The sequence below is a fragment of the Mandrillus leucophaeus genome, unplaced genomic scaffold (assembly GCF_000951045.1).
Source record: "Mandrillus leucophaeus isolate KB7577 unplaced genomic scaffold, Mleu.le_1.0 Scaffold46, whole genome shotgun sequence".
Lineage (NCBI taxonomy): Eukaryota > Metazoa > Chordata > Mammalia > Primates > Cercopithecidae > Mandrillus > Mandrillus leucophaeus.
In genome coordinates, this window is record NW_012104920.1 from 1923878 (window position 1) to 1944785 (window position 20908).

At 54.3% G+C, this 20908-nt stretch overlaps 3 protein-coding genes and 2 long non-coding RNA genes across 5 annotated transcripts in view; 2 read left to right on the top strand and 3 right to left on the bottom strand.

The window, feature by feature from the left end:
- Positions 1 to 215: 215 nt before the first annotated feature.
- BCL6B (B-cell CLL/lymphoma 6, member B) lies at positions 216 to 6818 on the bottom strand. The gene is made up of 9 exons (XM_011994637.1): positions 6740 to 6818; positions 5988 to 6178; positions 5536 to 5757; positions 5089 to 5439; positions 4650 to 4774; positions 3231 to 3395; positions 3017 to 3147; positions 2765 to 2902; positions 216 to 2340 (listed from the first exon to the last, which is right to left on the bottom strand). The coding sequence occupies exons 2-9, from the start codon at positions 6164 to 6166 to the stop codon at positions 2224 to 2226; spliced, it is 1428 nt and encodes a 475-aa protein (XP_011850027.1). The 5' UTR covers positions 6167 to 6178; positions 6740 to 6818; the 3' UTR covers positions 216 to 2223.
- A 3380-nt stretch (positions 6819 to 10198) lies between these two features.
- On the top strand, positions 10199 to 14020 carry LOC105549918. Its single transcript, XR_001007632.1, has 3 exons — positions 10199 to 10480; positions 12471 to 12790; positions 13824 to 14020. It is a non-coding gene; the product is annotated as an uncharacterized LOC105549918 (long non-coding RNA).
- Positions 12335 to 17217, bottom strand: LOC105549916 (chromosome unknown open reading frame, human C17orf49). The gene is made up of 8 exons (XM_011994639.1): positions 17074 to 17217; positions 16093 to 16169; positions 14965 to 15696; positions 14687 to 14781; positions 13963 to 14064; positions 13168 to 13358; positions 12845 to 12949; positions 12335 to 12602 (listed from the first exon to the last, which is right to left on the bottom strand). Exons 3-8 carry the CDS (start codon positions 14983 to 14985, stop codon positions 12538 to 12540), a joined length of 579 nt encoding a protein of 192 aa, XP_011850029.1. The 5' UTR covers positions 14986 to 15696; positions 16093 to 16169; positions 17074 to 17217; the 3' UTR covers positions 12335 to 12537.
- A 283-nt stretch (positions 17218 to 17500) lies between these two features.
- Positions 17501 to 20908, top strand: part of LOC105549915 — a 36711-nt gene continuing 33303 nt past the window's right edge. Inside the window, exons 1-2 of the long non-coding RNA XR_001007631.1 lie at positions 17501 to 17639; positions 19937 to 20030. This is a non-coding gene — a long non-coding RNA (uncharacterized LOC105549915). The remainder of the gene's footprint in view (positions 17640 to 19936; positions 20031 to 20908) is intronic.
- Positions 19091 to 20908, bottom strand: part of ALOX12 (arachidonate 12-lipoxygenase) — a 23008-nt gene continuing 21190 nt past the window's right edge. Inside the window, exons 11-13 of the mRNA XM_011994638.1 lie at positions 19979 to 20079; positions 19700 to 19870; positions 19091 to 19583 (exon numbers count right to left, since the gene is read on the bottom strand). Coding sequence (XP_011850028.1) covers positions 19404 to 19583; positions 19700 to 19870; positions 19979 to 20079 — 452 coding nt within the window. The 3' untranslated portion in view covers positions 19091 to 19403. The remainder of the gene's footprint in view (positions 19584 to 19699; positions 19871 to 19978; positions 20080 to 20908) is intronic.

Here is a 20908-nt window from a genome sequence, read left to right on the forward strand (position 1 = left end):
AGCAGCAGGATGCAGGTGGCTCCGGAGAAACTTCATGAAGTCACTGGTTCCTACACAATGAGCAGGAAGGCAAGGGCAGGGAAAGGGACAACGAGGACCATTTAAAAGGTCTGGTGGGAAGGGACAGTGGAATGGTACAGAATCCCAGATGTCCAGGAGGAAGAGCTCTCTTCCTCGCTCCCCGAGACCCGAAGGCAAGAACCCAGGACACAGCAGGCAGCAGAGAGAGGCTTCTTTATTCCAAGGATCTCATCTTGCAAGATCTAACATTTCTATCCCCAGGCATTCTCCACTTGCCCATCCAATCTGCTAAATATAAATCATGGTTCCTTCTTACAGACTCCTCCACCTTCCCTTCTTTCTCCTTTAATTCTGCAATGGGGTCATGGGGAGAAAGAGGGAAGAAGGACAAGAGTAGCTTTCTCACTAGTCCCCAGGTGACAGCCACTAAAACTGACTTATCCTTGAAGTTCTACCCCATAAATTCAAAAGTGCTTCTTACTTTCTACTCTTGTCCCATAATCAAATAGGCCCCAGGGCAATAAGGGGCAGAACTACAAATCAAGGCTTCAGGACATCTTCTAACATTTCAGAGCCTCCACCCAGCCAAGAGGCAACCCCATTCCTAACTTTCTACCTACCCGGCCTACACCAGAAACTGCACCCCTCAACCAACCTCTTAATCCTACTTGAAACTTGGTCAACTAGAACAGGCCTTTGGCCTATCAGCTAGCCAATCTTTTCTGTAATGCCAGCAATAATCCCAACCAAACTACAGCAAACCCAGAATAGAACTCAGCCCCTTTTCTTTTCCTATGGAAGGTTCTAACGCATTCACTGGTTCCAGACAGGAATGCAGTGATGGGAAGACCAGGTCACAGACCCAGCTTTTATAAGGTAAGGTTACCAAGCACCATCACTTCTAGAGGCAAAGAAGGTTCTGGCATCTGGACACTTGCCAGAAGATATCCAAAACCTATTAAAGAAGGGCTCAACTCAATAGAGAGAACCCCAAGTAACATTGAAACCCAGATGCCTCTGTAGTAAAGGATGGGTTAACACTCTTTACCATCTAATCAAGCCAAAGAGTTTCATGATTCTTCCCTAGGTCATAACATTCACAGAGACTGGGCAGAGTCAGAAAAAGTCACATCATCTCTGATAAGGAATGTCTGATCTCTCCCCCATGGAGCGATGAACTCAGTGCTAAGAACAGGCCCCTGTGGGAGGACGATGGACTCAACTTGAGCCCTGGTGGGTCTCTGCCATTATAGATGAATACAGTAGAGCCAAATCCAAGTGACCAGATTAATGGGTCATTTTAGATTCTGGACCATGTTGCAGAAAAAGCTGCCAGCCTCCACTTGGAGTGATACAGAATCTAGATACAGAATCCCCTGCACCCACAGCTTCCAGGAGGCATTTATTATTACCTCCATTTTGGGCTCAATATAATGGTTCCTATCACCCTTGAAGAACAGAGAAATGTCTGCATCCATTGCTAGACTGCTAGAGAACCTACAACATCCAGAATACCAGAGAGGGTTTCTGACCCAATTCCACAATCCCGCATGTTCCCAGAGCTGCCCTAGAACAAATAAAGGTTCCAGACCTAGAATTACAGGGGCAGGACACAGAGAACCCCTTTTTCCATTTTAAACAAACTAACAAGCAAACAAGAACAAGTCTAAGGATAAAAGTTATGACAGAATTAATATAAAATACTCAAGCCTAAGGAGAGAGCCCAGGCTAGTAATCTCTGCCAGCAGAGCTGTGATCTCACCTTCTGTGTTTCTGGTCACTTTCAATCACACTTGTGGAAGAGGGGAGTGGGAAATGCAATTGAATGAAGGCCCTGGTGCCACCCAAAGGCCTCAATAAATTATATTTACAGATAAACTGAATGCAATGGGGGCCACAGGTGGAGGGCTATTCCCTTGGGGAGACCAGGACTCCAATCTCTCCCCTTTCCCAGCCCCTAGCTAGCTCTCTCCTCAGAAACAATCTGGCTTATGGGGAAGAGGTTTTGACCAGCAAAACAGAGGCAGATCTAGCCGGGATCTGCCACCCCCTGCTCTCCCCAGCGAGAAATTAAGATGGTGGCAATTTCTGATACCAAAGTGGCCTTGCACACCCCTATGCCCAAGCCTGATAGGGAAGCAAGGCCTGGGCCTGCAGCTTTCCCACCCACAGGAAGCAAGTGGGGTCTGGGCCTGCGCTCAGCTAGGGCCCCCCCAGAATGTGGTAGTGCACTTTGGTGTTGGTAGCAGCTCCGTGTTTCTGGCGCAGATGCAGCCGCAGTTGACTCTTGTGCCGGAAATGCAGGCCACAGGGGTCGCACTGTGGGAGGACAGCTGGGTCAGGTCCTGCCTCATCCACAATCACCTTTTAGGTGTTGAGCCGGGGCAGAGGGGGGGCCTGTCCAGCTCGCCCAAGAGGGAACTGTCCAGCGGAAGATCAGCTCTTTGACTCTCACATCCTCCCAAATCCTCAGGGGTGGCTGACGGGATAGACCCTGCCTTATTTAGCAAAGGTTTTCCTGCTTGTAGCTCCTCTCTGAGAAAACAGCGCTCAGCCCAGGGGCATCACTTCTATACCCGCCCATCCCTACTCCCAGCCTCCATCCCTTATTTGCTTGGACTCTTCCAGCCACCACTCATTTCTAAGAGATCCAGGGACAGCCAGGCCTGCACCTCTCAGAGCCCACCCCTCGGCAAAGCAGAGGTAATTCTAAGGCACTGGGCAGGCCAGGTTGGGTACCCACGTGGTAAGGCTTCTCTCCGGTGTGGATGCGAACGTGGCTCTTGAGGGTCTGCAGGTGGCGGAAGCGGGTTCCGCAGGTAGGGCAAGGATAGGGCTTCTCCCCCGTGTGGATCAGCACGTGCGCCCGCAGATGTGCCACCTGGGAGGGAGGAGACTTCAAGTCCTGTCTCTGAGAGGGACAGATCCCTCCCTATTGGCCCACCCCACCTCTTGCGGGTTTGCCTTGGAAGCCACTTGGAGGCTGGCTCCGTACCTGTACAAAGCGTGAGCCGCACGTCTCACACTTATAGGGCTTCTCTCCTGAATGGATGCGGCTGTGCGTTTTCAGGTTTGCTGGCCGGTTAAAACGGGCTCCGCAGATTGAGCAGTGGTAAGGCTTTTCCCCTGGAGGCAGGGAAGATGGGGGGTCAGGGACTCTGCCCTAGGACAGCTGTGGGCTGGACGGCCAGGGCCCTCTCCACCCCTACCTGTGTGCACTGTGCGGTGACTGGCCAGGTTGCCCTTGTAGCGGAATGAAGACCGGCACAGCTGACACTTATAGGGCTTGTCTTCATCCCCAGGAACCAAGGGGTCCAGCCCCGATGAGCACCCAGCCACAGCCTCACAGTTCTGGCAGCTGAAAAATTCACTTCCTGGGAAGGGGAGTGGGTAACGGCAACCATAGTTACTAATGAGGGCTATCTAGGTACTACTGAAACCTCAAACCACGCAGTAGCGGGCTTTCTTTTTCCCAATTTATTGTTAAGACTTCTGGGGCTGGTTCGCCTTGCTCAAGGCCAAGTAAGGAGATAGTAAGATGAGCCAGATCTGACTCCACATCCGTCTGACTTGAGTACTCAGCTAATCTCCCCTTCAATAGTAGTGGTGGTGGCCAGGCGCGGAGGCTCACGCCTGTCATCCCAGCACTTTGGGAGTCCATGGCAGTCGGATCACAAGGTCAAGAGATGGAGACCATCCTGGCCAACATGGTGAAACCCGCCTCTACTAAAAATACAAAAATTAGCCGGGCGTGGTGGTGGCGCACGCCTGTAGTCCCAGCTGCTCGGGAAGCTGAGGCAGGAGAATCGCTTGAACCTGGGACATGGAGGTTGCAGTGAGCCAAGATCACGGCACTGCGCTCCAACCTGGCGATAGAGTGAGACTCCATCTCAAAAAAAAAAAAGCAGTGGTAGGTGGAGGCCCCTGCTAGTGGGAGGAGTTTTCAGTTTCTCCTCCTTTTTTTCTTTTGTTTTGTTTTTTTTGTTTTTTGAGATAGGGTCTCGCTGTGTTGCCTGTGTTCGAGTACAGTGGTGTGATGTCGGCTCACTGCAGTCTCCACCTCCCAGGTTCAAGCGATCCTTCCACTTTAGCCTCCTGAGTAGCTGGGACTACAGGTGCGCACCACCATGCCTGGCTAATTTTTATTTTTATTTTTTGTAGAGACCAGGTCTGACTATGTTGCGCAGGCTGGCCTTGAGCTCCTGGGTTCAAGTGATCCTCCTGTGTTGGCCTCCCAAACTGCTGGCATTACAGGCATGAGCCACCGTGCCTGGCTAAAATCTCCTCCTCACTGGCACCACTCTGAATGACAGCCTGCCAGAGAGGCCCTGACAAGCTTTGGGCTGATCATTCAGCTCCGAAAGAGGATAGGCCAGAAATTCTCAAACTTTGCTGCTCATTGGAAGCACTTGGAGAGCTTTAGAAAAATACTGATGACTCGTTCCCAGGTCCAGATATTTCAGTCTATGGAGTGTGACCTGGGCGGTGAGAGTTTAAAAGCTTCCTAGGTGATTCTAATTTGTAATACAGTTTAGGAACCATTGGAATAGGCCTTTCTGGGGGGCTTTCTTGGCACAAACTTGCCTGGAGCAGTCATGGGAGAAAAGCCAGGAAAGAGGGTCTCTTACCCGGTAGTGGTCGAGCCCGCTCAGAGGGTGATCCAGAGGTGTCTTGAGCCTGGGATGTGAGGAGGTGGGGGGTACTGGCCGGAGCCCCACATTTGAACTGCACAGTGGCAGCAGTTGGAGAGAGCCTAGGCAGATGGCAAGGCCCAGGGGAAAGGGTTAAAAGAGATTGTATGGATGGGGGATGGGGGTTCTCTCCTGGGAAATTCGGAGCCAAAGGCCTGCCCTCTGGAGGTGAGCCAATATTGTTGACCAATGAGCCACATCCATCGTACTGCCCAAGTGCCACCCTGGTCTCTGGCCAGCTCCTTAAGGTGAGCTAGTGTCTCTGAAACGCACCCCCTATTTCCCTTCATCCTTCCTCCTGACCACGAAGGCCCAATGATTCTGTCTTCTAGCTGAGGCCAGCTCTGACAAATTCTTGAGGTTCTAGACTCAGTACCTGCTCTGGGGACCAGGAATGGGTCCTTCTTCACTGCTGCTGCTGCTGCTGGAGGCCTCATCTCCACTGGGGAGCCTGGCTTGGGGGCAAGGTTGACCAGAACTCCTCTCCCCGACTAGGCTCCCTGCTTGGGAGGCCTGAGAGTTTAGCACGATGTACTTGTACTTTTTCCAGTTGCAGGCCTTGGGGTCGGGGCTGGCTGGACTGGGGGGGCCTTGACTGCAGCTTCGAGATTCAGTAGGTGGGTCTGGGTGTCCTTCGGAGCGCCTGGGACTGCCTGGTGGAGGGGCCGTTGGGGGTGTTGGGGGTTCTGCTTCCAGGGGCCGCAGGGAGATGCCCAGAGGTTCATAGCTGGGGAAAGTGTGATGAACGTTAGTGTCATTGCCTAATCTCTGCCTTTGCCCTTAACACCTCACCCACAGAGAACGCTGAGCCGGGGTCCCTCACCTGGCCTGGATGAAGCGGTGGCATGCCTGGACCACGTGCTCCATCTGCAAATAGGTGGCGGCCGCAAGGACTGCAGGTGCAGTGGCCGGAGAGAGGCGCAGGCGGGAAGTGTACATGAAGTCCAGTAGGGGGGCGAAGCCTCTCGCTTCGGGACCCCCGGGCAGAGAGAGCACGTCCACCCCGACTCCCGCACGGCCCCGGAAAATTGAGTAAAAGAAGCCACTGGAGAGAGAGCAGATAGGTCCCTTAGGGGCTGGGGAACCAAGGGAGACACGCGCCGCTTTAGGAAGCCCCGCCCCCTGAAAAGTCCCGCCTCCTCACTATCACCCCGCCCCCAATTGTCGGACGCTCCGCCTCCTGCTTCTGAAAGACTTGGCTTCGGATTCCCTTTCAAAGGCCCTGTGGTCCCACCCCTTTCCCATTTGGCCCCGCCCCGGCCCCACCCCTCGAACCTGCAGGCTATGAGAACTGCCTTGTGTGCCCTGAGGGGTTGCCCGCCAACCAGCAGCGTGACGTCAGTGAGGATCCCGCGCAGGCGCAGCTCGTTGAGGTTGCCCAGCACGTCGGAGGAGTGGCGAGTGAACTCGCGGACGTAGCCCAGCGCTCCCTCCGGGGCGGCGGGGGAACCCATAGCGACGCAGGCCTGTAGAGGCCGTGGAAAGTGCTCTGGATCCAGGCAGTTCTAAGACGCCTTCCCTCCTCTGTTTGCCTTTTCCTTCCGTGGTGCAGCTAGAGCCAGGGCCTCCAGCCCCTAGCCCCGGCACACGCAGCCTCCCTCCTAATTCTTCTTGTTCATTATACCCTCTACGACACCCTCGCTCCCTTGCCTCTTCCAGATCCCACAGCGCTTGGAGCCAGCTGAAGGTTCCACACCGCTGCGTCGCTGGCGAGCGTGGGGAATCCCGCGCCCATCGCCCTGGGTTCGACTCCCAGTGCCCCTCCAGCACCGCCACTCCCTTCTGCCCGCCTGTGTCTCAGGTGTCCGACCCTGCCTAGAGATCTGACGGCCTGCCGTCCACACACCTCCAAACCCCAGCCGAGGCTCTCTTCCCCGAACTACGGAATTCTGCGACTCCTATCTAGTCCCCAGATCCCTAGCTTAGCCCAGTTTCTGGGACTCAGGCTTGCTGATGGCAAGCTCCACACGAGCTCCAACCCTCTTGAGGGACCCAGGAGTCTGGCTCCCTCAGTCTCTTGTTCTTACCCCCGTCCTGCAGGGGCCCGTCTTCTCTTCTTAAGGGGGGCGGGGTCTCTCTCCCCTCTTGGCCTCGGCTCCTTTATCTGGCCGGGATGTCGGGGGCGGGGGTGGAGGTGGGGTGAACGCCTGGGTCTGTATCCTTCCTTCCTCCCTCGCTCTCCAGATGGCGAGCCCAGGGCGGGGTCTCCGTCTCGAGGGCGGGACCTCAGAAACAAGGGGTGGTCGTAACGTAGGGGGTCTTGGGTCACTGCAAGTGGACACGAGGACGGGGATATTGGAATTGGGGAGGAGGTTAGGGATATCGAGGTTGGAAATACGGGAGTCTGAGTCGTCGGAAGGCCTGGGCCAGTGAAAATTGGTGTTTTGGCTTTTGGGAGGGTTTGCCAGGAGCCAACCTTTGCTGCAGGACAAAGTGCATACGGCACCCCCTCGCCCCTTCTTGTACTGTGTTAAGGGAGAAAAGGGGGAGCCCAACGAGAAAGCAGGTTTGGGCAGACGACAGTGGGCTCCCGTGGGGTCTCAGACGGGGGAGGGTGTGGTGTGAATGACAAGCTCCTGTACCCGGGCCTACAAAAAGGGGGGCTCTGGCCGGGCGGGGTAGGGAGAGGGCGGATATGATTTCTAGTCGGTTTCCTTCCATTGTCCTGCGACCGGACGGCTCCGCCAGCTGCTTCCCCTCGAGGAGGTGGGGAAAGCCCCGAGGTGGGGGTGGAGGGGCGAGAGACGCTCGGGAGACCCAGGCGTCCGGCCTCTCTCGCTCCCGACTCTCTTCTGAGTCCTTGTAGGGATCCAGAGAGACGGACTCCCGCCCAAAGCCCGCTCGCTTTCCCCCAATCCCAGCTCAGGAGGGCCTCGGGCACCCGCCCGTCGGCTGCGCTTGAAGGCTGGCGGGACGCCGGGGTCCAGCGCGGCAAGTAGGCAAGGCTCTGCAATGTGCGGCTCCTTCCACGAGGGGGCGGCCGAGCACTGGCCTCGCCTCGCCCCTCGTCTCCACCCGGCCGGGGGTGCGCTCAGACCCGGGCGCAGGATCCATTTGGTCTGGGCGGCTGAAACCTTTAGCCTCCTCCCCTTTGCGCGGGTTTATTTTGCACCTCTGTCTCCTAAGAGGGGTCTAGGGTTGGGCGGAGGGAGCTAGAGTTAGGGGACCGTGGGGACTTTCTTCTCAGGCTGGGGTTCCTACCTGAGGTGAGAAATCGTGGGCTTTAGGAGCCAGGGGGATGGGTGGGACAAGAAGGGGGACCTGAGCCTGGGAACTCCGGGTTTCTTTTCGAATTAAGCTAGACACTGCTACCCAGATGTCTTTGGAGGTGACTTTTAATTGCACATTAATATTAAAATTGGGTGGGGTAAACAAGAGAAGGGAAAACAAGGAGAAGGGAGAGAGAGCAGGAGGGGGCTTAACAACCCTAATTTGAAGTCCCTGATCTGAGAGATGGGCATGGATCACACCCTCATATTTTGTTTCGGGAGACATTGCGGGGAGGCGAGGCAAAGCTCATTTGGAGAAGGGGTGCTAGAGCTGAATCCAGCTGCAAGGCAGAAGCTCCCCGGATTTGGGCTGGGAAGAGTGTACAGGCGGCCAGGATTGACCTGCCATGGTCCATGGGGCTAGATATCAGGCGGGGGGCCCTCGCCTTCAGACCGGAGTGTGTCTTTATTTGAATGCATGAAAGACCAGCTGAGAAACCGGGAATTGGGAAATTCAGGACGATGAGGTGACGATGAGGTGGCTTTGACATGTGAGGGTTATTTAGGTCTCTGCCCAGCCTGGAGATGAGAATTAGACTAAGGGCTCCCTCTGGCATCAGGATGGAGTATTATTTGGTCAGTTGTGGGGTGCCTGTTTATTATGGGGTGTTGATTTGATTGTGAGCACCGGTGGCTGCATTCAGCCTTTGAGGCCTATATGGTAAGTTTCAGGTATGGGGCTGACTTTGAAGCTACATTAGTTCTGCGGGTTCTGACACCCACAATTTGGAGATTGTGCTCATCTGTGTCATTTTGGACTATCAGCAGAACCAAAGTACTCATGCCGATTTGGGGGTGCAGTCTATTTTGGGGTGCCATCTACGTTTCAAGGCTCAGATTAGATTTGGGGGATAAGAAGTTCAATTTGGAGTTTTAAAAATTAGTTTGAGGTGGAACATTATAGGAAGCTGGGAGCAAGTTCGAGGCTATCTGTGATTGGGGGTCTGGGGAGGGGGGAGCAAACTTTTGTATTTGAGTCTTGTGGAAACTCATGTTCCACAAAGTGGAAAGACGTGGGGTATTCCAGTGTATCTATGGATACCCAATAAGCTTTTTCCCTGGGGGGGAAACAAGGTGAGGGCCACGAGGACAGGAGACTAAAGTTCTGGGGTGTCCTTATTTTGGGGGTGTTTTGTCACTCTGGATGCTTTTGGTGAAGCTAAGGGATAATCATAAGGTGAGACTGATTTGGGGGTTCACGTAATTGGGACCCTGGTTTGGGATGTCTTTTGCTTATAGTACCCTCTCACCCCAGATTCGAGAAGTTTCTTTAGTGAACCCCCAAATAAGCCCAGGATTTGAAGGGAGAAACTTGGAAAGGGTGTGGTATGTCCTTTTATTATTATGTGGCTTGAGGGAGAAGTGAGGGAGAAAAGGCGGTTTCAGGCTCTGAATCCCAATTTCTTAAGGGAGCACCCCTTAGTTTGGGGGAAGTTGGAGGAAAACGGGGTGTCCCTTCACAAAGTGGACACCCCTGACCAGGGCAGTGCTGTTGGAAGTGTGGCAAGGAGGGGTGCTGGTGGGGTACAAGGAGGTGATTCTTGTACCCTGATTTTCTAGGATGAGCCCCAAACAGAAAGCAGACAGAGGACTGAGAGTGTGGGTGAGATGGGGGGGAGGGGTTCCCCACGGCAGCCGGGGCTACAGGGTAAGCCAGGCCAGCTCTTCGCGCCTGGGTCCCTTCTCTCTTCGGCTCTCCTCCCCTCTCTCCCTCCCACCGCCCACCCCCCCAACCCAAGAAAAAAAAACTGCCTGTGCAACAGCAATGGCAGATTCCAATCCTCCAGGCTTTCCTAAACCACCACGGAGACCAGCCAGGGGGGAGGGGAAGGGAGGAACGGGCTTTCCTGCTTCCTTAAGACAGGGGCAATGAGCTTGACCTCCTGGCCCCTAGCCCTTTGAGGAGTGCTTCCCCCCGGTCTGGAAGCCAGGTGTCCTGGACCCTAGCCCCCGAGCGGTGGGGGGGGCCTGGAGAGACGGGGAGGAGGAAGGAGGGAGTGACTTCCAAAATTGGCATCGGGACAGAGCAGGGCTGGCGGGAGGCAGGCAAAAGACGGAATTTTCCTGAAAAAACGGGGGTATCTGAGGACCCCAAATTTGGGGAGCTAGTCCAGGACCGTTCTCCCAACATCCTAGATTTTTTTGGGATTTTTTGGGGACCCCGGGACCCCTCTAGATGGGGTGAGGAATGTAGTGTTGGGTGAATCTGACTGGGGCATTGCAGCTGCCTCTCCCGCCGAGTTGGAGACGGATGGGCTGGGACGGGTTTTGGGGGGGTGTCCCCAATTCTGACTGGGAGTGGAGGAACCCCTCCTGAGCTCTCTTGTGGGGGTGCCCCCTCCCCAGGGCACTCCCCAGTCCCTGAGCCAGCCGAGAGGAAGGAGGCCAGCGATGCGACTGGGGCGGTTCCTTTCTCCTGCACCCCAAATGTGAGGGATGCACCCTAAATTTTGCTCTTTTCAAAATAGGGGACCAGGATCTCAGGGGAGAGTAGCTGAGGTAAGTGGGGAGGGAAGTGTCCTCTGTTTTCAGGAGAGACGTGGCGGTTGGGGGGGAGGTTTGGAGGTGCGTGCTGGGGTGGGGTTGGCTTTGTCAGTCTTGGAATTGGGGGGATGATTGGAGAGGCTTTCTCTTACACCCCTAAACTGCAGCCCCCCAGACGGAAACCAAAGGCTGAGACCAGAGAGCCCCCCAACATCCCCAGCCGTTAGGATAGTGTTTAATTTCTCTTTCACCCCCCACAAAGGCTCTGCCGAGGTGGGAGCTGGGGGCAACTGTTAGCTTGGGGGCTATGGAGGGTGGTGGAGGAGCAGGCGGCCTTGGCAAGATTTGATGGAGGACAGATAGGGGTGTCCGGGAGGGCTCTGGCATCTTCGGGGGCCTAAAAAGACTGCTTACATACACCACCTTAGATCTTTCAGATTGCTAAGAGTTTTGGGGGGTGTGTCGGAAGAGGGGGTGGTAAAAGATGCGATGGGATATGAGAAGATAACTTCTGGATTTTAGAGGGTCATATTTTGATTTGCAGAAGGGATTTTCGTCCTTGGATTTTGCTTTCCGAGGGGTATTTTTAAAAAATCAAGTCTTGGACAGGAGGAAAGGGCTGAGGGAAGGCCTGGAGTTGGGGGTGGGGAGAGCCATGTTTGTCTCAGCTTAAACGTGGCTCCCTGGGGTGGGCCCGCCTGCCCTGGCCTGGTGGATGGACTGATGGACGTGGCTGTGGGGGCCAGCTCGGGTCCTGGGGGGCCCTGGGGAGTGGGAACAGCACTGGGGGTTGAATACCTGGCCCCCCAGGTCCAGATGGCCCTCTTCCTGGGCTCTGCTGCTCCCCTTCCCCCTGGTCTCCATTTCCTGCCTTTGGCCTCCATCTTGTGGCAGGCCCAGGGCCCAGGGCGACTTCCGGCCCCCCTCTCCCAGCCATGTTCCGGCCCCACCACCTCTGGACTGCCAACTCCCAACCCTGCTGGCCTTGGCCCTCTGTCTCTCCTTGCTTTTCTCTTGGGTTCTGACCCCGGGAGAGGAAGGATGGACACAGGAAACCTTGGGTCCCTGCCCTTGCTGAGACAGGAGGCAGTGTGTTGGTCCCCCCAGTCATTCCCTATTTCTTTTGCCTCTGACCCCACCCTAGGGATCCCCTGAGCTGAGTTCCTACAAAGGGAAGATGGTCCAGTCTTCCTATACTATGAGCTCATCCCTGTGGTCCATCACCTTCCAGTTGCCTGCTCAGTCCGTCCCTGGTTCCTCCCAAACGTTTTTGGGGGCCATGTTTGCCTTTTAAGGCTTCTCTATCCCCCCGCTCCTGGAGGCGGTGCTGGGGTCTTCCCGGCACTGCCGTGTGCTCTCTTCCTCTCAGCCCACCCCGGTCCTGCTCCCGCCCCAGCAGCACACTGTGGTTTGTACGGCACTGTGGCCACGTCCAAACCACACTGTGGTGTTAGAGCGAGGGTGGGGGAGGCACCGCCGAGGCTTGGCCCTGGGAGGCCATCCTGGAGAAGTGACACAAAAAAACATCTGGGGCCTTGTGACAAACTTCTTGCCAGGTGGGGAAGGAGAGGGTGGGGTATGTAAGCACCCCTCTAAAATCTCCAGGACAGTTTCAAGAATACTGACGGCCAGAGACCCTGGGAGCACGTTCTGCCTCAAGAGAACAAAGTGGAGTCTTTGTTACCCACACCCAGCTTCCCTGGCTCTAGCAGCACAGAAATATTGGCACAGGGAAGCAAGTCTGCCAATATTGGCTGTGCTGCTCCAGGCAGGGTGGTGAAAACTACCGAGGAGGGGCTGAGCCCCCACGGGCCGAGGAGAGAAGAGGGAACAGCCCTCTCCTGCTAATAATGTTAAGCAGACAGCACGAAGCTGAGAGGGAAATCTTTATTGTTTTCTGTATAAAAATGTCCATCAGATGAAGGTCAAGGGGGTTGGGGGCAGATGCTTATGCGGGCACAGCGAGGTGGCAGCCCCAGCAGCCTTTCAGCCCTCTCTCGTGCAGGCCTTGCTCGGAGTCCCAGGAGATCCACAGGTCCAGCGTGAACAGTGAGAGGTCAGAGGTGGAAGGCTCAGCAGGAGAGGAGAGGAGGATCAGCAGAGGTCATGAGAAGGCCAGAATCCAGGGTCAGGCTGTCTGGAACAGGAAGTAAAATGGGCCGAGATGGAGCGAGCCCCCAGTGTGCTTCCGAGGCCACTCCCAACTCCCTGAAACACCCTGCTACGTACTGACCCAATGCCCTGCGCTGTGTATGAGAGCACCTTCTCTTCCGAAACCCCTGTACGAGGGAGGGGCCCCTGCGGAGACCGTGCCCTGCCATCCAGGTGAGCCCTTTCTCCCCCACCCTGTCAGCTGTGTGGGAGGAGGAGGACTCCTACCCTGGTCGAAGTTGAGTTTCTTAGCTGGAGGAGTTTCTCCTAGCCCTTCAATATCCACCAGGTCACTGTTGGCGTCGGAGTCGTTCAGAGCACTGAGTGTCACATCTGGGAAGGGGGCATACGCTAGGTTCTAGGTTCCCCTGACGGCCTCTCCCCCAGCCCCGAGCTTCCCAAAGCTTCGTGCCTCCCCTCCCCTCTGCCCCTCTCTGGGAACCTCCACAGGGACAGGAAGAGAGATTGACCCTTCTTTGACCCAGGCCCAATTCTCTCACTGAACCTCAGATGGACTTTTAACCCCTAGGTAGCAAGTCCACAGCCCTCACCAGCCTTCTGTTTCTTTATGGGGGGACCCCCGGCCTCGGGGACACTGGAGCTGCTGGGAGGAGGGGCAGCTGGAGGAGGTGACAAGACACCAGATGCCACCTTCTTGGGCCCTTTCTTGGGTGACTCAGCTGGAAGGGGGATGCCAGAATCTTCATATACCTTGCGTTTCACAGTGGCCTTTATCTGAGCCCTGAAGAAAAGAGAGAAGAGGTTAGGAAAGGAGTCATCAGAGAGACTAACAGAAGAAGGGAGGGGAGGTGAAGGGGTTCTGGGAGTCCCTTGAAAAGAATCCAGGTCAGGGCCCCAACCCATTGGGAGGGTTCTCACTTTCCCAAAGTTTTACACTCACTCAGGGTGGGTGGAATGTGGAGAGTGGAGTCCCTGAGCTGAGTAGTGGGAAAGGCCCATCTCCTCATTCTCTTCCGGGAGAGACATCGGGTAAGGCTTGGTGATTTACAGGTGGATTGGGATTTACTGATCAACTAGTCCAGGATCACCGCAGTGGAGTCCCCCAAAATTTATATAAAGAACCAGGGGACTTCCATCATCAAATACAATAACTGAGCATCTCAGGCAACCTAAATTCACATTCTTGGAAGGACTACCACAGCATTTTAGGAACTTCTGACCAACTGTGACAATTCTGTTCTTTCAGTTCTCAAGGGCATTCTAAAAAACTAGTGACAAAGTAGGGAAGCAGCTGAGCTGGAAAGGAGTTCTGAGGACGATGGAACCTTGGGTAAGGAGGAAGAAGGCTGCCCACCCGCCCTTTTCTGGCAGCCACCCTCCCTCACACTGTCCGTTCCTTGATGACACAGCTGATGTGATTAAGATCGTCCCCAAATCGCTTCACAGCAGCCCTCAGCATCTCTATTTCCGTCTCCGTCCACTTCGCACTGTCAGAAGGGGAGAGGGGGGATAGCAAAAATGGGAGGGGGGGTGTGGAGCCAGCCCACAGGCTATGCATCCCACAGTCAACCAGCCGCCTCCTTCCGATTTCTGGGACCCCTTCCACGGATGCATAAAGAGGTCCTCCATAGGGGCGGGGGACGGGCGGGAAGCTCTTGAGGGCCCTGCGGGAACCTGGAGGACCCCAATCACAAGAAATCACAACCACCTCCACCTTAGACACCCCTTTCCACCATGAACGTTAAACGCCTGCTGTACACAGCACACTGAAACCAACTCGCCAAGAAGGGCTTTTCAAACAGACCCACCAACAGCCTGCAGCCGTCTGGGGGAATTCCATGAACTGGGGTGGTTGGGAGTGGCGGTGGTTTGTGGTCGACCCGTTCGCAGCAGGGAGAACTGTGAAACAGGAGTCTGGGCCATAGGCCTGTCTGTATTTTTATCTGTCATTCATTCCCTCATCCAACGATCATTTATTAACACCTACTCTGTGCTGTGCCAGGCACAAAGGGAAACTAACGTCTGTCCCTGTGCTAGAGAGGGTCCGTGTCTGTGACCGAGTCCAAGCGCCCGCTCTCAGCGTCCACGTCCCAGTCCGGGCTCACGTACCCCGCAGGGGAAGAGTCGGCCACAGGATGCAGCTGCATCGTCAGCTCCCCGAGCTTCGTGAAGGCAGCGCCGGCCGCCGAGAAGATCTCTCCGACCTGGGGGCGGGGCAGCGTCACGGGGGGCCGGCGCCCGCCCTCCCCGTCCCGCCTGGAGCCCCTAGCCCCACCCCAGGCTCGGCTCCCGCCCGCCCCCCACCCGGGGCGGAAGAGCCGCGAGCCAAGTGGGGGGCCCGCCCTCCCGTGGCCGCCAGGGAGCGCTGTCCGCGGGGGAGGTCGAACCTTTGTGGACGCTGACGTCATGGCCCCGCGCGCCTCCTCACGGAGACGCCGCCGCCGCCGCTACACGCGAGCCGGGACCACGGAGAGCAGGGAGACGGAGCGGCTCAGGCCCCCGCGCAGGAAGTCCCGCCCTTCCCGCAGCGGATAGGCTCAACCCTGTGGCTCCCCGCCCCATCAGATGCAGTCGCTTCGACAGCTTGGCGCGCCCAGGCCAAGGGGGAAGCCTTCGCCTCACTTCCGCACCACTTCACTCCACTTCCGCTCAGGGGTCGGGACTGCCTAGGCAGAGGCCGACCTCCAGTCTCAGCCCAGTGCTCGCCCCCACTGAAGCACAGACACAGGGCATAAGAGAGCCGATTCTCTTTATTGAGATACGGGACACAGCGAAGGGTGGAGAGACGGAACAGCCCCCTAGCCTCAGCCCTCTCCACGGGGGCCGGATGCCACAGAGGGAAGAAGAGATTCAGTCTCTCGCCCGGGAAACCCAGTCCCGCAGAGGGTGCCGGCAAGGGTGGGACGCGACCCGGGTGACGCGGTGCAGGGAGTCTTTAAATAGAGGAGGGGCTGGAGCGGGGAAGCGCGCCCGGGCCCTAGCGCACCATGTATTCCTTGCGCTTATTGAGCCGAACTTGGCAGAAAGAGAAGCCTCCGAGGAGGAGGTAAAGGCCCGCGGCGATGAAACAGTTGTAGCTGACTTGCTCGTAAAGGTTGTATATGTTCTGGGGGCCATTCCTGGGGGTGGGAATGAAGCAAGGTGTCAAACATTAATAGCATCCAACGTTTGCTGAGCAGTATGTGCCCAGCACCTGTCTAGGCGCTGTTACGTGTATTACTTTATTCAATCTTCTTGACAATCCTATGGGGTGAGATCTGTCATAGCAGCCATTTTGCAGAGGTGGACTGAGAGGCACAGAAAAGTAAAATACCTAAAGAGGCCACACCTAAAGTGGTGGGTTTGGAATGGCCGCTGAGGTCGGACTCCCTAGCTCCTAACCACATTCTCAAGAAAGCAGCTCTCCTCTCCCTGTTCCCTAACCTAGGGGCCCCAAGCACCCGACCTCCCAGACGTAATCTGACCTCGCCACCTCTCACCTGATCCCAGCCCGCCTCCCCCACCCGAATACTTACTCAAAATCTTTCTCCGTGAAGGGAACGTCCTCAATCAACACAGCGGAATGGACATTGAAAAATATTCCGAGCATTATCTGGAAAAGGGGAATGGGTAGGTTGTTGAATTCAGGCACCTGACCTCAAGTTCACTTCGTAAACCCCTCCCATTTCTAATGTTGCTACCACACCCGTGCCTAAGATGAACCAAAACGAGGTGGTGGTTACTGGATTCGGACTCAGCCACCTGGAACAGGGCGTGAGGTGGTGACATTGAGACAAGTGGCCGAGGCAAGGGTAGGAATAGTGACCAAGCCTTCTCTCCCAGGAACCCAGATTATCGTCCTCCCTGGAGGCGTCATCATCACGGGACAGTGCGCAAGAGGGGAGGGAGAACCGGCACTTCTTCGTATCATTTCTTCTTGAAGTGGCGGTGGGTGGATTACTGGGAAAACAAGGCCCAGCTACCCATTTCTGGAACAAGCACTCTTTCCCCCCATGTCCTCCATTCAACTCAAGCATCTCTCAGGAACCCCGCTCTTGTTTATCCTACCTACCTTGAGGGGTCTCCACATTTACCAGCCCCAGCTGCCCACTCCAGGGCCCTTTGCTCCAGTTCCCTTTTTTCTTTTTCTTTTGGGACGGAGTCTCGCTCTGTCGCCCAGGCTGGAGTGCAGTGGCGCGATCTCGGCTCACTGCACCCTCCGCCTCCCGGGTTCAAGCGATTCTCCTGCCTCAACCTCCTTTAGTGGCGGGGATTACAGGCGCGCGCCACCACGCGCGGCTAATTTTTGTATTTTTAGTAGAGACGGGGTTTCACCATGTTGGTCAGGCTGGTCTCGAACAGTTCCCATTTTTCAATTTCAGTCTGTCTCCTTCTTCGGGGCCTGTAGATCCCCGGCCCCTCCGGCCTGCCTGCGGCCCAGAGTTTCCTTGCCTCCCAACCCTCCTAGCCCGGAGCCCCTCAGGCCCTCTCCGATCCTTGCTGGGGAGTCCCCTCACCAACATGATCACTCCCCAGGCGCTGAGGACGATGCCGCAGGCGGCCAGCTTCGGCCCACAGCACAGAAGCGACGCCATGAAGAAGGGAGTCGGGGATCGCCGAGGTGCAAGCGGGCTAGGAAAGCGGTGGGAGAAAGCCCAGGATGCCCTCGGAGGGGTGCAGAGGGGGCGTGGCCTAGGCCTCAACCATCCCGCCCGGGGGCGGCAGGAGGACAAGGCTGGACTCTTCTCAGGACTTTCGCGGGAAACGGCGCCGTCCGAAACCGAAACAGCTCCTGGGGAAGCCCTTCTTGACCTCTGTAGCTAGGGCGTGAGTATTGGAAGAGCGAGGGTCTCCGGTTTCTTGGTCGCCCTTCCCCCGCAGACGGGAATGGAAGGGGCTGGCATGTCACGTGACCAAGTCTGTGAGGTCACGTGACGAGGAACTAGCAGTAACCAGGCGTTGGGCAAAAAAGTCAAACTGGCGGAGCTCTTGGGAACTGGGGCGATGGTCTCTTAGGATCGGAGGATTGGAACCATCCGATTTTTACCTGAAATTCCTTAGTCTCTCCTGTGTTGGGGAAATGGTAAGTAAGACAGCTTATCACCAACAGAGAGCGTTTCTATCTCTACTCACTCCTCCCTTTTAAAATTGAGATTCTGACAGTATAAAGGAGTTAGGACCCCCTTTTGGGGGTCAGGCATGGTTTTGTGGCTAGAACGCTTTAAAATTGCTTAAGGTTCTTGGCATTGGAACTGTTTCTCCTAAGTAATATTTTATCATCACACTTGAAATACTGTAACTCTCGATGCCAAATTCAGGAAAAATGGGCAGTTAGGAGAAGTCCAGGGAAAGCCGACTGAGCAGGTTGTAAAGGTAAGCAGTCCTGTTAAATGTACATAAAAATGTCACTTTGCTTCTCTACTTTAAACTAGGAAAACTGATAGGTCTTTTGAATAAGGTAGGATATAAGATTTAAAAATATAAATAGGTCATCCTCTCCAAAAAAGCCGTTTGTATGCTTAACTGATGAGTGACAGATCTGTAATAATTATTTAGAAATATGAGTGTCGGGGCAGGCGGATCACCTGAGGTCGGGAGTTCGAGACCAGCCTGGTCAACATGGCGAAACCCCGTCTCTACTAAAAATTACAAAAATTAGCCGGGCGTGGTGGCACGAGCTTGTGATCTCAGCTACTCGGGAGGCTGAGGCGGGATAATCGCTTGAACCTGGGAGGCGAAGGTTGCAGTGAGCCGAGATGGCGCCACTGCATTCCAGCCTGGGCGTCAGAGGGAGACTACGTCTCAGGAAAAAAAAAAAAAAGAAATAGGAACGTTTGAAGAGCACAATTTTGCACTGAGCAAGTTGTACCCACTCTAGTGAGGACAATGACCTCAGAATAATTGAGAGGGATCATTTGACCTTGAGGCCCCAGGACCTAACAAATAAACACTATCATTGGCTAGAATAACTTTGTAGTTCTTGTCCATTTATTTTGTGCATATTGTTCTTAAAAGGCTTGTGAAAGATAACTTGGAATGTGACAAACACATAGATCCCAGAGTATTAAAGGGGCTGGGAAAGTAGCTTTGAGACATGAAGTATGTGCCTGTCATCTGGGACTGTTTGGAGAAAGCAGCTATTTTGGGGCAGTGGTTTTTATTCTGCCCCCAAAGCATCATTCTTATTCAGGGACTTTTGGGGTACATGGGTGAACAGGAGAAATATGGGTGGAAGGAAACTGCCAAAGAACCGAGTCAGGAATTTATACATTGGCCACCCGGCATGAAGGTTAGTTCCCGGGAATGGAGAGTTAGCTGGAAGTTGATTTTTCTAAGAAATCCCCCTACTCCATGATCTTGGATGTTTTGGAAGTAGGGTCAGGGCCTCAGGCTAGTGCAGAGTTTAAGGGCCAAATCCAGTCTGTAGCCTGGCTGTGTGTGTCTCAAACAAAGCACATTTGTTTGTGGATTTTTTTGCATTTTAAATAGTTGAATAAAAACCAAAAGAGACTATTTTGTGATGTAACATTCATATCTGTGTCCATAAAGTTTTATTGGAACATAGTCACACTCATTTCCATGTTGTCTGTGGCTGCCTTCATGCTGTAGCAGGAGAGCTGAGTAGTTCAGACAGTGACTATGGGGCCTGCAAAGCGTATAAAAGGATCTAGTCTTTGCAGGGAAGGTTTACTGCTCCCCTGGGCTAGTGGGATACTAATGTAGGGAGTTTCACTGGGGGAGGAAATAGAGCCTTAGCAGCAGAGACTTTAGTAAAGCATGAAATTCAAGATAGAAATGTCAGTCCTAAAACTGATGTGAAATCTTGCAGGTGGAGTCACTCTAGGGCTCAGATGGTGACACTGTTCTCTATGCAGCTGGGCTTCAGGTATTCATAGGGCCAGTCAAGTTGCTCATTCCGGGCTGTAATCTCCTTTTCCAGGTTTTCCAAATCTGTTTGGAATTGGCTTAGCACAGCTTTGGGCTTGGGGCCTGAGAAATATTTTTCTTTGTGATGCCCCAGAGGCACCTGAGACAGAACAAAGGATCAGTCAGTTTCTAAAGATGAACGCACCTAGAGCCCAGCCCCCACTCTAATATTTCCTTTCCAACTGTCATTTCCCTCTCCCCAGAGTCCCCTCTCACCATGTCCGGCTGGCGGCGACCCAGATGCCATGAGATGGCCATTTGAAGACAGGCCTGCTGGACATCAGGTAGTGATCCCATCACTGTGGCCATTGTCACATCTTCCTTGGTGGTGGGTGGAGGCATCCGCATTGTGCATGGGGCATTAGGGACCCAGGCATACCAGTCCAGCTGGAGGAAGAAACTGTAACCCTAGAACCCTGGTACTTAGGGTTTGAACTCCCATCTCTCCCTCAGGTCACCTTGCCTTCAGGGACCTGGGCTTTCAGCTGTCCATACCTGGCCCTGGTTGATGGCGGCATGCTGGGCAGTGCACGTGAAGACGCACATGGTGAGGAAATGGCAGAGTTGACTCTGGGACTGGAAGGAGACAGGGAAACCTGGGCAGGAAAGGAATAGGAGAGGAACAAAGGCTATTGTTTTGGGATGCCCGTATTTTAGAATTGATGAGTATTTGTTCATTTTATTTAGACATATTTGCATCAGACATGGGTTTGAGTCCTGGCTCAGTCACTTACACTTAGTTACCATAGGCCAGCTTAACCTCTTTGAACCTCAGTTTTTTCACCTGTAAAATATGGATGATACCTACATTATAAATGAGATGGTGTATCAAAATCACCTGGTCGATAATAAATGCTCAATAAGTAATAATTATTGTTATGGAAGCATTGGGGGCTGAAAAGTTCTGAGTGACCAAATATCCCTTGCCTCAAAAAGTGGTTAAGAATTGAGGGATGCATGGTCGGTGACTCATGTCTGTAATCCCAGCACTTTGGGAGGCCAAGGCAGGAGGATTGCTGGTGTCAGGTGACAGAGCAAGAGCCTGTCTCTATTTAAAAATTAAAAAATAAATAAATAATTTAGGAATGCTTACTCCTATACCCAGACAGAATTACAAGTGTCTGTGTTATAAGGTGGGGAATAAGTCATGGATGTCCAGTGTCACAGCTAGGGGGGCTCCCACAAAGGTTATCTCAGGCCACTCATCTTACAGTGGATATGGGGGCTCAGAGACCCGATAATCTTTTTTTTTTTTTTTTTTGAGACGGAGTCTTGCTCTGTTGCCCAGGCTGGAGTGCAGTGGCACAATCTCGGCTCAGTGTAACCACCACCTCTCGGGTTCAAGTGATTCTCCTGCCTCAGCCTCCCAAGTAGCTGGGATTACAGGCGCCCACCACCATGCCCGGCTAATTTTTGTATTTTTAG

What these genes read in the sequence shown, in the direction of transcription:
- BCL6B (XM_011994637.1), bottom strand. Translation starts at nt 6,166, where the DNA reads ATGGGTTCCCCCGCCGCCCCGGAGGGAGCGCTGGGCTACGTCCGCGAG. An exon ending in GCAGTTCTCATAGCCTGCAG is followed by an intron (nt 5,758 to 5,987) that starts GTTCGAGGGGTG and finishes CTCTCTCTCCAG; the next exon opens with TGGCTTCTTTTACTCAATTT. An exon ending in TCACCGCACAGTGCACACAG is followed by an intron (nt 3,148 to 3,230) that starts GTAGGGGTGGAG and finishes CCCTGCCTCCAG; the next exon opens with GGGAAAAGCCTTACCACTGC.
- LOC105549916 (XM_011994639.1), bottom strand. Translation starts at nt 14,985, where the DNA reads ATGACGTCAGCGTCCACAAAG. An exon ending in TGACGTCAGCGTCCACAAAG is followed by an intron (nt 14,782 to 14,964) that starts GTTCGACCTCCC and finishes CCCCGCCCCCAG; the next exon opens with GTCGGAGAGATCTTCTCGGC. An exon ending in GCCGACTCTTCCCCTGCGGG is followed by an intron (nt 14,065 to 14,686) that starts GTACGTGAGCCC and finishes CCCTTCTGACAG; the next exon opens with TGCGAAGTGGACGGAGACGG.